General features: G+C 41.4%; 1 protein-coding gene across 1 annotated transcript in view; it reads right to left on the reverse strand.

Annotated features, from left to right (window-relative positions):
• The window catches only part of TRPM6 (transient receptor potential cation channel subfamily M member 6), an 83951-nt gene extending 73238 nt beyond the window's left edge, over positions 1–10713 (reverse strand). Inside the window, exons 1-2 of the mRNA XM_030467587.1 lie at positions 10317–10713; positions 9720–9793 (exon numbers count right to left, since the gene is read on the reverse strand). Coding sequence (XP_030323447.1) covers positions 9720–9793; positions 10317–10713 — 471 coding nt within the window. The remainder of the gene's footprint in view (positions 1–9719; positions 9794–10316) is intronic.
• Between the last annotated feature and the right edge of the window lie 3617 nt (positions 10714–14330).

Below are 14330 nucleotides of genomic sequence, written 5' to 3' on the forward strand. Positions count from 1 at the left end.
ACCTGAGTGAGCTATCAGCTTGTCTGCAGATGGGGACCCAGATTCCACCAAGATTAATGAGAGTCCTCCCTTCGGTTTTAAAGTACTCTGAGACAGGTTCCCACAGACAAAGATGAAAGAGATCATTAAAAAGAAGTTTTCTGGCATTGGTGTGCATGCATATTCTTCTCAGAGCAACTAATTGAATTTCTAGTTGAGCTTCTAATGAAGGAGTAACAGCATGGAAGATCTTGTGGGCTGGACAGAGCACAGGCACTCAGGAAAATTAATTACCTTATAAAAGGACCTACTGAAGGCAAGGTGCTAAAATTAAATCCAGATAAATGCCTTGGAAACGGTGAAGCAAATTTTATTACCTAAGGGCAGGCATACAAAACCTTTCAGTAGTACTCGTTAGGAATCAGTGTTATATCATACTTAACTAAACAACTTTATTCTAGTTGTTTGAGCTCTTGAGCAAAAAAAGTGAGATGTTTCTTATATTACAATACCCTGGGACTCTCATTTTTCCGAAACTCACTACTCTTTCCGGTAATTGCCTTTCAGTGTGAACTAGGGAACAAAAAAATCTTTCTATGTTATGGGATGCTTTGAATACGAATGAGTTTTATTAGACTTTTTCTTAACAAGAACAGGTGTGACAGAACAGCCAAGAGGCTGACAAGCCTTACAGCATCTGCTGAGGTGACATGCTCAGTCTTGTATGAGAAGAAACATCCAACTGCTGTCGCTTTAATTTAGTAAGAGCTCTAGTATTTCAAAGTAATTTTGAGCAATCTGTTAGCATTGCACCGTCTCAGGTAGCTTCCCTTGAGCTACTTTACCTTCTGCATGACATATTCTGCAAAACAAGTTTTATCTGGGTACCTTTCCAGGTGTGAAGGCCAGCACTGGAGATAAACAGCCAACTGCAACAGCGATTCCACATGGGCAACACCAGCAAAACATGCTGCCAGGTGAGCAAGGCACTGACACTTAGCTAATCCATACGTGAGTACACTTGAAAAGAAGTGTCAAAGATTTTTTTTTACCTCCAAAGCTCAGTGTTCCTCATCATAAAGTTACACATAAAGACAAAACACAAATCAATCATTATAAAGGGGGGACAGGTCATCTGGTAAACAACAGCTGTTCAGTGTGGTTATTTCAAAACAAAATATGACTAAACTTACAGTCCTCGGGGATGACAATACACTGTGCAAGATAAGATAAAATATCTAAAAGGGGAGATGAAAAGGCTTCTATTCTACTACCAGCTTTTTGAACATCTAAGCTGTCTCCTAAGAAACATGCCTTGTTTAATACATTCTCTTTTTTTAGATTTCAGAGAGTGGTTATGATTTGAGACAAAAATATTGATGCTTAAAATTCCGGATATTTTGTGTTTTCCTTTTCCAGTTTGTGCATTGTGTTTTACTGCAACTCAGACAGTACAGGCAGCAAACAACACATGCCCCAGCTGATCAGGAGACTCCAGTCACCGTGGGTCAGGTTCAAGGTCTGACAAAGACGATGGAAAAACTCCTATAGTTTCAGATCACATGCCAGGCATCTAACCTTGCTACTACAGATTTCACTGAAAAAATTCCCATCTATTACAGGTGAACAAGGTCACCAAGAAGTTTCTCTGACCTTTGAATCTAGAATCACCAAGGACACACCTCACGCAGTGGCACACCCTAGCACATTCATCTCAGTTAATACCAGGGTTCTCAGTAAACAGGAAAGAAAACAACTTTTCAAAGTGCAAGAGACAAAACATTGGGAGTCTTTGCTCTGCTCTGAAAACATAGTATCTATCCGTGCAAATATTTCAACATAAATTTTCAATTATTACCTTCTACCTCCTTGCTTCCTCTAGTTTTACATTTAAAAAATCAGTACTTAATTTATAATCTGCATATCATTCTGACGAAGTCTGTAATTTTGACATTTATTTTCATCTCAAAACAGTAAACATGAAAACATCACGAAATATCATATGCAAACCCCACCATGTTTTTCTTTAATGACGTTTCAATTAACAACAGGAAAAAATAAAATACAACCCTGTACTTCATATTGTGAAGCACAAACTTCAAAACTGAAACAGTGTGAGCCATTACATATTTACGCTTATTCTTAATTTTATGCAAGGTAAAATCCTCGTGTGATATGTAAAATTTACATTGTAACAATAATAGTCACTTCTTAATCTAAGGCTTTGCTAAGATTTCTAAGCAAACTATAATCAGGAAAAGGGTTTTAAACCATCACTCTTTTCACACTCATCCATGACTTAAGGGCTGAGCAATTAACAGTGAAAAGAGGAGACTTCTGAACTGCTGTTTGCTCTTGGCTCCTGGTTTTGTAAAAGATCACTGTAAAGTGTTTATTTCCTTTCATAAAACTCTGTATAACCTTTTAAATTATCCATCATTTAACTAAACTGGGTGACAGAGCACTGGGAACGGGCTGCCCGGCGAGGTTGTGGAGTGTCCTTCTCTGGATACATTCAAAACTCACTTGGACACATTCCTTTGTGACCTCCTGTAGGTGACCCTGCTCTGGCAGGGGATCTTTTGAGATCCCTTCCAAGCCCTAACTTTCTGTGATTCTCTGACAAGCTTCAACAAATTAAAATTGCTCTTGTTGCTACAGTGAGGTAGCAACACCTCAGTCATGATCAAACCAAGTCCATTCTACCACCAAATCATAAAGGATTAAAAATACACCTATATATTCCTTTTGACTGGCAGATTTCTGTTCTGATATAAAGAAGACATGAATCTAAGATTATATTGCAATTTTCCTTTCAATTTTCCTTCCACTAAGTCCTGAGACCTTTGGGAGTTTTGCCTTTTCATTTCTTGCCAGTATGAGGATTAGGATTGCTGCTTATACTTCCCTGACACAGAAGAGGCTTTGGAGATTTCTAGACTGATTTAGTCAATGGAGTGGCAAGAGTTTGGCTCAGAAATTTAAGGCACATGAGTAGTTTTTAGAAAACTGCTTTTAATCACTTCTCCAATATCTTCAGTGTCTGAGATCCTTGCATAATGCGGTATTAAAGGGACACTGGCAGGTCAAATTTGGTTAAACATAGGTAATTGTCAAAAAATTAAGGTTCTCGGAAGGAAAGATATTAGAGCATAGCATTTCGAGAAACATCTGCACCACTCATTTCTTTAAAATCACTGCTGACTGGGAGAGCACATAAAACTTAAAAAACAAGCCTAGCACAGAGATAATGCATCCTCCAAAATTCAGGGGCGCCATCAGCAAGGTGGGTGACCACGCTGCCATCCCTGAGCAGTCATGCATCACTTGGCTCACCTGCCTCAGAGGATGGGGTGATGTAGCTCTGGAATCACCTGCTTTCACCTGGTGCCCTCACTGATTCCCACACACACCCTCCAATTGCAGATGGGGGAGTATGCTAATTTTTGCCGCTGCTTTCTACTGACCCGGCTCACCTGCTCCTAAAGCACCAGCCAGAGTCAGAGCCTTTAGATGCACTGCACCAATTAAACACTGATAAGTAGAGGTTAATGGGCATTTGTCCTGCTCTGGAATTAGCTTTACTAAACCAAGATCTGCAAGAAATATTCAGTCCCTTCAAGACCAGACAATAAGCACTGTTCATAGGCTGAGTACCAAACTCAGGAAAACTAGGTTACGCTGCCAATACTAAACAAATCTGTAGCACCATTAGCTGTACTTATGTCCTCTTTGGTGTGAAAGACACAGCCACACACATTTTCTAATGCAACAGCACACTGCTCCAGACACTGTTCATTTCCCTGCAAAAGGAAATGCAAAGGCACACCTCTCTGTGTCAGAATAATTTCATCCATTATTTTATACATAACTATTTATTGGACAAAACAACAACAGCAACTGCCTTCAATGACAAACTGCAGATCCAGACAGGGACAGATAATGAGAAAACATAATGGCTAGCCAGTTTAGATTACAGGCTAGTTCATTTAAGCAAAGAACAGTTGTGCTGGAAACTAGCCAACATAATCAACTTACATAGCACTTTCTGAAACTGCAACAAATCTGTACTGACAATAGAGAGGAGTAATTTCTATCTTGTGTCTTAGCCAAAACAAAGTTGAAAAGTGCTGCCAAGCTTCATGCCTCTGTTCTGTACACACAGTATCCACTACACACACTTTTCTAAGGCATTTCTCAAGAACTTGGGTCTTCCTAATGATCTTAACTAATATTTTTGCATTGCTAAGCAGGTTTGGTAGAATTTCTGCCAAATAAAACATAGTAACACTTCATATAACTAATTTTTCAGTTATGAATTTTTTATTACTCTCAAGATAATTAGATGAAGACAAGTATACATTAAATATCAACACATAATACTGGGGCTAAGAGATTTGTCTCAGGAATACAGTATACATAAACAATACCTTTAAAGAAGCTTTACTGCTGATGGCAGTAAGTAGAAACACTCAGGAGATCTATAACTCTTTGCCAGTGCCTGGGAATGAGGGAGACACCATTTCAGGTGAAAGCATACCTGAGAGAAGTCAGGGTAGTGTAACCAAACCTTACTCAAATACACAGTGAGGGGAGGGAAAGAACTTCCCATTACTACAGCCACTGTAAGAGTCCAGCCTCTGTGTACAGCACAGTGTCCTTAAATACCTTAAATGCTTTAAAAAAATAACTACACATAGAGCAAGTAGCTTGTAAGAACATTAGTTACCTGAAATGCAGCCAGAGTTCTTGTAAGCTGACATTCAAGACTATTCATAAGACCTCAGCCTGTAAGTACACTTGTATCTCTTGAACTCTTACCTCTGGGAACTTCCCATGAGTTATAAAAGCTAAGGTGCACTTGAAGGTATCATCATTTTATGCATAGTAATTCTGAAGTTAAAAACAGGACTCCAGAAATATTTCTGCATCCAATGGCAGCTGGTAAATTACTGCCAGCCTTAAAGAGACTTTAATAGGCTGTCTTGCATAAGCTTTTCAGGGCAGGAACTTTCTGGTTCTGCATCCATTACATGAATGCTTATAGAATGAAGTAATTTAACAGCTGACTAACAAACACCACTTTGGAACCACATAGGGCTGAAGTGCATTGCAGAAGTCCGGGGTCATGCGCAATAAAACATGAACTCAACATGAGGTTTTCAACAAACTATTAGGTCTTCTAGAATTTCCTTGTGCTCAGGCTATGCTGTCAGAGGACTACAGTCTTGCCTTTAACACAGACATGCTGTGGTTCCCCTCAACTTCATCACTACAGTACATCAGTATATCTGCTAATAACTAGAAACTTTCGCTATTCCAAATTTTCTTCCCTCTTCCTTTGCCCAGGTGTTCAGGACTCTGCATATCTGTGAAAATAGTGCACTATAAGTAACTTAATTTGACAGAAAATGTCTTCATTACATCTCAAAAGGACTCACCAAAGAATTGGGCAAATAATTTTATCTGAATGTTTCCACTGTCATCCAACAGTTCACTGTTCCCAGTTATAAAACAATTATCAGTTAATCCCAAAATGCCTTGGCAGCCAGAGTGCAGATTCAATAGCACTGAAAAGTTTTCTGTTTTCTCCTTAAGAAAGATAGCACATCACTTCAGGTCACAGCAGACTTTCTGTGATTGTTTCCCAGTAATTCATTCAAATACATCCAGTTTAAACACTCTCAGGTCTTTAGGCACACTACCTTTACTAATAGAGGACAAGTCATATGTACTGTCAGGGTAAATGTAGACTCAAGTCAGAGAGGGAAAGTAGAACTTGTTAAAACTCTCCACTAATTCTGAAGAGAGATTTTATCTTAGATTTATCCTTAGCACAAATGGAGAGTGTGTCAGCTACTCAGATGTACATAAATTCAGTCTTCAAACAACAGCGTGCTATGGTATTTTCTTCCACATTTTCTGGATTGAGGCCTTACATCAAGGGTTCATTAAAATGTTTCCAATATTTTGATCCCAAGCTTAGCCAAGAAAAGAAAAAAGTTTTGACTGCTTCAGGCTTTCCAATATGTTACAATTGGAAGAATACGTCTGAACACAAATAGCAGTGGGGTTATGACAAGAAAACAGAAAATACTAAATACAAAATTCTCACCCTTCCCGAGAAATTCCAGCTTGATGCCTGGAGCACAGAGATATAAGAATAGCCTTACTTTACTGTGCCTCTGTTGGAGACAAGAGTTGCAGGTTTTCCTTGATGAACACTGCTAACTGTCTCACACTGACAATATTTTGGAAGTCAGTAGAAGTATTCATATAGCAAAGCAAATCAAGCATTTTTTCTTCCTACTGCAATATAGTCAGAGAATCCCATGAATTCAAGATAACTTCCATGTCCCCTTTAAAGTAATATTGCTGCAAGTCATTTTTCAAGGAGCTGAAAATCCCAAGCAGCCCACAGAAACTGCCACTTCAGATGTATTGGTCAGAGGGTCAACACAATGCTTCAAGCCTTGCTCAGTTTCCATTGTTTCCCTGGAAGCCAGTGCTGTTTCTTTGTTCAGCACTTGATGTTAGCAAACAGATAAGTAACTTGCTTTTTTTGAAACTGAGCCTCACCTGCCTGGGACTGAGCAATCACAGAGGTCAACCACTCACTGCTGTTAAAAACCTCTTCCTCAATGAAAGGAGTCAAAATTACACAGCACAAAGCTCTTCCCAGTTTAACCCAGGAGATGGAAGATAAGAAAATTACCTGGTTGTTTCATATTTTCATAACGCAGGGGTTAATATTGAGAATTAATAGAGAGAAGACCCTTTCTCTGAAGATAGGACACGTATAAAGGGGAAAACAAATCTAATTTCCAAAATTCAGCTGGAAGAAGTATGGAGGTCACCCATAAGTCTCAGCATGATAGCAATCAATATTAAACTGCAAGACGATGAAGTTTAAAGGTTACCAGTAACCCACACAGCTCACCTCTGGAGCTGCACGACTCTATTTGCTTCATTGTTTATTTCACTCAGTAATAAAATCTTTTTGTGGTCTTGACAACTGCATACATCTGCCCTCACACACTTTAAAACAGGCAGACTCACGGGCTGAAATGCCATTTTCCAAAGAGAGCAGGAGTACAGCTTAGATGAATTCTGAGACTTCAGGCACAGTGCCACTGCTGCATTTCTTATCTGGCTTCAGCTCACAATGCTCCTTGCCTCTGCCCACCCCACCACCTTGCAAAAGAAAAAATAAAGAAAGCTTTCCTTTGTGGTGCTGTCTTTCTTTTTAAATGTAAATCACACTGTGAATTTGCCAAACACCACAGCCCCACAGAGAGTTGCCTTGATCCACCTGGAGGAAAACCCAGCCATGGCCTGGGAACAGCCATCGGGGACTGTGTAGACAGAAACATCCTCTACTGCCACAGATGCCACCTGAACACACCCTCAGGATTTCCACCAGGACATTCCATGCCTTTGTCCTAGTGTGCCATGACATATTCTGCAATGTCAGCCTCATCACCTGGTTTATTGCACTGCAGACTGCACCAACAGCCAAAGAGACCCCAGAGGCTTGGGTTTGCTAAGGGCATCGAGGAGCAGCTGTAGTTGCTGTTTATGCTGGGATGGACGAGATGACCTGGCAGCCACTGCCATTTCCCTCCCAGAACTGAGCAACTCCTGCCCCCAACACACACCATGCTGCGCTCCCAGGCACGCTCCCTGCAGCCATAAAGGTCTCTATTCCATCTCTGCTCAGCCACCGAGTGGAAGCCCCAAAGCCCACCCAAACTCCTAGCAGCACTCCCTGCTCACCAAGCTGCCTGGCTGCTTCTGTGTTCAGAAAGTCTCATGAACTGTGCTGGTGCAGGGGTTGAGGGAAAGGCTGGAGCAAGAACAAGGAGGCCACTGGAAGAAGCAGGGACAGGAAGAGGTGGCTGGGAGGGCTGGGGGTGCTGGCACTTCCATCCAGCCCTCCCAAAGTGTTGGTGAGCCAATATGTAGAGGGATGGGTGTATTTCAGGAGCTCTTTGGAGCAGTACTAGTAGAAGCTAGCTCTATCCCTCTTTGGAAGGTAAATTATGCCAATAAAACATAAACATATGCAGTAGTTTATATCAGTAAGATTGTGATCAAACCTGGGATTGTTCCACCCCAGCCCGGCTGGTAAAAACTAATTTCTGAAGTCCAACCTCAGCAATACAGCCTGACCCAAACAACATTACAGTCACAACCTGGATGTGGCCAAGTCCCTCATCTTCTCAGTGTAATCCCTAGCACTACATGGCAGCTAGGAAACCACTTTTATAATGACAGTGTGTTAATTTCTTTATACCACAGGGCTGGCCATGATTGTTTACCAAGTTCCAGCCCATTGCACCTGGAACCACCTAAGGCTGGGAGGCAAGCATCTATCCTGTCACAGCTCCTGTGTAGTTTCATCATTAGGAACAACACTGAAGAGGACTGAACTCAATTCTCATCAGTAAGACTCAATAATTTGGTAAAAAACCAAGCATTCATTTCATTAGCAACCCAAGGACACTTGATTTGGAAAAAGTGACAAGTTGCCAGACCACCAGTAGGTTTTTTTTAAATCCTTTTTTTGACTTGCATTCATCAATATGCAGGATGACAGCACCCAGATTCCATCCTGGTGGAAGGAATAGCACGAAATTCCAGAAATTTGGTTTAGATGCTTCCTTCTGGTCCTACACAATGAGCAAGGGGAACTGGATAATTCACTGCACTACAGTAAAACTTCAGCCCCTAGGAGAGCATGAAGACAAGTGCTACATAAATCCTGCCTGTCTTGAGGATGAATCACTTTGAAGCAAATCTATGGCCCCTTAAGGGGGTATCGTTCAGGTCTGGCAGGAGCAGGTTAAAACCAGCTCTCAAAAGCTGAGGTGAAGTGTTAGAAACACAAAGCAAAAGAACTGGTTATTCAAAGGGTACAGAGTGGTTCACAAGGGTTTACTTAGTATGCATGTTACACAGAAATATTACACTTATTACAAGAATCAGGGAAGCTTTACGCAACAGTTGATAGAGACAGTCTGAAAACAACACCAAGGAAAAACTGAAACTACCTAAATCAGAGCCACCTAACATTCACCTTATGCTGTGAACTGCCTGAAGAGTCTCACACTCATTTGTGTGAGGATTTTGAGAAATAACAATTTTGAGAATTGCAGTTCTCAAAAAATCAATTACCCGGCTTGGACATACCACTGCTACAGATAAGCAACCTAAAGCCCATACATTAGCTTGTTGGTGGTCACATGTAGGGGGACCCATCTCTTCAGCTGACATGGTGCTGTTGAGTGTAAAATAAAGTTAAAATTTTCTGAGCCATGAAAAAGCAGGGTGAAAGAGTGACACATTTAGGAAAAAAAAAAAAAGCAGGAAGAGTACATGTACTATTGAAGTATGAAGAACGCTATATGTACTATTGTACATAGTTGACATGGATTTTCCTTGTGGAAAGGTTTCATTCAGATGTATACAGATTATATCAACACTGACAGACACTGTAGATGGGATGCCACAATTCAGCATGGTCTCTGCCACCTTATTTGTATATTTGTAGCCCAAGTCATGTTCAAGAGTTGTGGTCATAGCAACATGAAGGGTTTGTCCTTCTGTTGTTACGGCTGCAGCCTCCCCCTGACATGCCATCCTGTACCCCAATGCCATCATTATCAAACACTGGTACAGTTCTGTATGATTCTTATAAGCTTTCTTCCTGATACTGGTGATTTCCAGGAAAAACGTACTTCAGTACATTCGCTGTTGGGTAATCTCTGTGGCCCTGGCCTTGTAACAACCAAGAAACCTTCAGCATTTGTCCCTTATCAAGTAATAAAACAATTAAAGAAACTTAGGTTCAAACATAACCAAACCTATTTACTGCTCATTATGGGTTTTTTAATATTACTTTATAAGCCTACTGCTACTACTTTAAATAAGAATTTTTCAATATAAACTTATCAAAGAAAGAATCTTTAAACTGATTTTCAATTTGTTTAAAAAAACAAATAAACAAAGATTGATGATGCACTTAAGCCTCATATCAGTATCAGTTTATTCTCGCAGTGGTTCCAAACAACACTAAATTAATGGATTCCTTTTTTTGGTAAAAAAAATAAAATAAAATAAAAAATCTGGTATTCACAACTTAAAACCCCAGCTCATTTTTAGTGCACAATCCAATACTATATATATGGAAAATTTTATTCATAAACAGAAATACAAAGATTCTGTGTACAAAAAAAAAAAAAAAAAAAAAAAGGGCTTCAACCAGCATCATGGTAGAAAAGACTTACTAGGCAGAAGAATTTTTTTCCTGCACAAACACATAATAGTTTTCTTACATAGACCCCTTGTAACCTTCATGTCATTCAAATGAACTGCCACAGAATCACCACGCCAGGATGCCCTGTCCACAGCGTGGGCACTCCTTTTTTCTAGAAGTTTTTCGTGGCTACCACAATACAAGCATGTGAGCGCATGTGAAATCACAAGAGTCTGCATCGCCGGCAGCGCGACGCTAACCGGCACCGACACCAGAACATTAAAACATTGGCAAAACAGCCCCCCGTAGCCTGAGATTGTTCTCTTTCTCATAAGTCCAACAGATCTATTCTCCCCCCAAGGCGTCTGAACTTCGAGATGAAGCCTGATGCCATTTACAGATGTGCCCAAACGCCACTCACGACACTGTGAGTGAAACGCGCACCACGGGAGGAGCAGCGCATCTCGAGGCGGCATCCGGCTACCTGGCCGCCCCGTCGCCCACTCCGTGCGGGGATGCCGCTACCCCTCAGGCCAAGAGGGCTCTGGCCAGGATGAGGACGAAGAGCATCACCCCCCACGACTTCTGCTTCTCTGGCAGCCTCCCCTCCGAGGAAAACTTTCCCAGCCCGTCCTGTCCCGCACCGCCCTCACCTGCCGGGCCGCGGGTCGGCAGTCGCCCCGGCGGGCCCTGTGCGGGGTCCCCCGTGGCCGGCTGTCCTCCCCCGCCTCGCAGCGCTCGGGGGGTGGGTGCCGCCAGTAGCCCCCGGGCCATTCCCGGCTGCCGCGGCAGACGGAATCCAGCCGGGAGAAGATCAGGTCGCGCCACGCAGACATCTCCCTCGGCGCCGCCGAGCCCTGTCCCGCGGCGGCGGGAGGAGGGCGGCTCCCGAGGCTCCGTCCTTTACCCTTGACTCCGCAGTTATTGATTTGCTCAGGAGTTAAGGGGTTTTTTTTGTGTGTGTCTGTATGTGTGTGTGTTTGTTTGTTTGTTTCCGCGGTACTGGAAGGTGCACGCTGCCCCGAAGCAGCAGGTGAGGTTTTCACTGTGGAACAGCCGAGTGATGGCCCTGCCCTCGCTGCCGCTCCCCCGGGAAGCTCCGAAAGCCGGGATGAGATCCTGCTCCAGCCCCCAGGCGAAGCGGCCCCTTGGTTCGACCCTGTCAAGTTTTTCATCACCCCGAGAATCTGGGTCTCAAGTATACCAAACTCGGCATATCTTTTTTTGCCTCCATTCTGACTGCCTCTCAGCTTCCCTTCCAAAGCCTGAAAGGTTTCTCCTGGATCATTTTTAGGCTATTGTGAAAATAAATCCACATTGTAAGTTACAGTTACAGTAGTCACTGTCAACCTAAGAGGAAGGTCCAAAAGGAAAGGAATTCTCTCTTAAATTATGAAGGCTTGACCCATAAGTAATAAACAACTATTGAAAAGGAAAAGTGAAAAAGTAACAGTAAAAGGATTGCAGCTCATGATGATAAGCAGCTCAGGCTGTGTACAAGAAAACCAGTATGTGACTAGTGTATTCATTACGGTTTTCACCTCAGCCCTCCTTTAGCCATTATCACTGTGTCCTCCAGGGCTGAAGACCTTGAACACATTGAGAACCACAGCCATCGGACCAAGTCAAGCACCTGCAGCAATTATAGCTGGCTGGACTAGCACAGCAGGCCTACTTTCCATTTATTCTGAGTTGTATTTTGTTTCCACTCTTCTGTATTTCCTCCAACGTGTCTCTCAAACCTAACTTTTCTTCTAATCTCGATTTTATGTTTCCCCAAATTTACCTTTATCCAAACCAATCCCAGTTCTTAGGTTTCTTTGTCCTGATCTGCTTTTTTGCCTAATGTTTTTCTTTTGCCAATTTCAGCTGCGTAGCTGTATCAACTGTAAGGTCCAGTGCCCACATGCCTCCAGATTTTATCTGTATTTCCCTCCCACTAGATGTTTCTCACATTTTCTGGTCTCCCCATTTCTAATTTCCCTGACAAAGTCTCATCTTCTGTGCTGCCCAACTCTCCACCTCCCCTACAGAGGAGCCCTGATAAGGCTGGGAACAGAGCCATCAATATCACTAGGAAGATACTCCCACTGCCAGGTCAAGAATCTAGGATCAGCAGCACTCTGAAAAACAGAGCAGAAAAGCCTGCTCTTAATCCCAGGGATGTGCCCTAAAGCCTTTTGAAACATTAAGTGTTAAACTTACAAGTGGTTTCACATAACAACTCTTCTTTCAAAGGCAAGGAAGGTGAGAAGACTGTTTCTACCCTGCTGCCAAACAAGCATCCTCTTATGCTGCTGCCATTTTGTCTTTAGTCTTCTTATATTGCACTTCTTACACTATAGGCCTTAAAAATGCAATAGAACTTCCAATAACAGAACGTACTGTTGGAAATTTTAGTAGGTAATAAACAGCATCTTTTTCTATCTACTCCTTTTAAAATATTACATTATTTTCCACTAAATTTTCTCTGAGTCAGCATAGAAACTTTGTACTCCATTTGCTAGTTTCACTGACATTTATAAATTAAATAAATATATTTTAATAGGACATATCAGTCACTGTTACCAGGCCAAATCTTTATATGAATCTGAAACCTGTAAAAAATCTAAATCCCAGCACATGCCAACGCTCTGGACTTTGACTGGGATATAGCTAGATATACATATTTCTCTGATTGCAAGCATTTCCTTAATTCGAAATTTCTGCCATTTCTTTCTAAATGGTGCATCTTCTTTCAGAAATGAGAAATTTTCAGTATTCCCTGGAATCAAGAATTGCCATTTGTGATCTAAAATGAAAACCTAAAAATCTGGTTTGCAAAGCTGTATAAACTAATCCTCATTATGCAAATTCTCACACCCAGTTACCCAGAATGCCACTTAACATAAAAACAAGTGTGGTGTGGTTTATAGCAGACATTTCAGTCGTTCGAAGTCCACATCACTATCAGGTACTTTTTACACTGTTACCTTTAGAAATCAGAAGTGCTGAGATGTTTTCTCCAGCGTCCTCTGCAGAATATCAGTCGTATTGATACAGACTTACCTTAAGATCAGCTCTCTCTTTCTTGTCCATCCTTTATGCTTCTTTTTTTTTAATATGCTCTGTATTCCCAGTGTCTAAGATGTCACTTCAGCATCAGTGCAGCAGGCTCAGTTCTTGGATTGCCATTAGGAACAACACTTCACACCTCCTGCTTTTCATGTCCTAGAGAAATAAAATGCAGACGTTTGATTGCATTAATAATGTATAACCTTTCATTGTTTTCCAAGTCCAAAAATCTACCGAAAACAATCATAAAGAGGATAATGCACTTAACAGAAACATTTATCAAAGCAGGAATGGCTTTGTTTCTGGTGTTTCCATTGGGTGCCTGTAAAAGCATAAGTATACAGATGTCCACTCTGTTTAGTATGTTCTTATAAGACCATACCTGCTACCCAGCAAGTATATTGAAATGTATTTTTCCATCAACTGTGTTTAGTCAGACAGGATGTTCTAAAAGAGTATCTGGATTTTAGAATGAAAAGCCAAACTAATCTATATCTTACACACTAATCCTCTTTAGAGAGAACTCCCAGTTTCCATAGTTTCATTGTCTCCGAATACACTGAAGACAAAGGGTTTCATAAGACTACAAAGCTTTGCCTTTGCCTCAGCAGATCTTCAAGAACAGATGAAGCTGCAATGAGAGGAGCAAGGAACGAAAGTGGTGAAGGCTGCTTCAAGTTTTCTTCCTCTATCCCTTATTCCATATTATTACCAAAAAATCAGCTGGCCACTAGGCTTATTTACCTTTATGGTCCAACATAAATAAAGAAGACTCACAAGTTATATCAACACCAAGGGCTGGCAGCAAATACACTGAATGCACACACATCAGAAATTATGACTCTTTCAACTACTGCTTTAGTATGCTGTGGAAAGGCCCTGCAGAAGACTATTTTTCTTTATAGTGCAAAATGAATCTGTTTCACCATGCAGATTCTGGACTAGAACAGAAGGGAATCTTCTGTCTTGGTCTTCTACTTCAACTTAAGAGTTTGTAGAGGCAGCCTCCCAGAATGAGATTGAATCACGCTTTATTGCT

The sequence above is a fragment of the Calypte anna genome, chromosome Z, assembly GCF_003957555.1.
Source record: "Calypte anna isolate BGI_N300 chromosome Z, bCalAnn1_v1.p, whole genome shotgun sequence".
In the NCBI taxonomy this organism is placed as follows: Eukaryota; Metazoa; Chordata; class Aves; order Apodiformes; family Trochilidae; genus Calypte; species Calypte anna.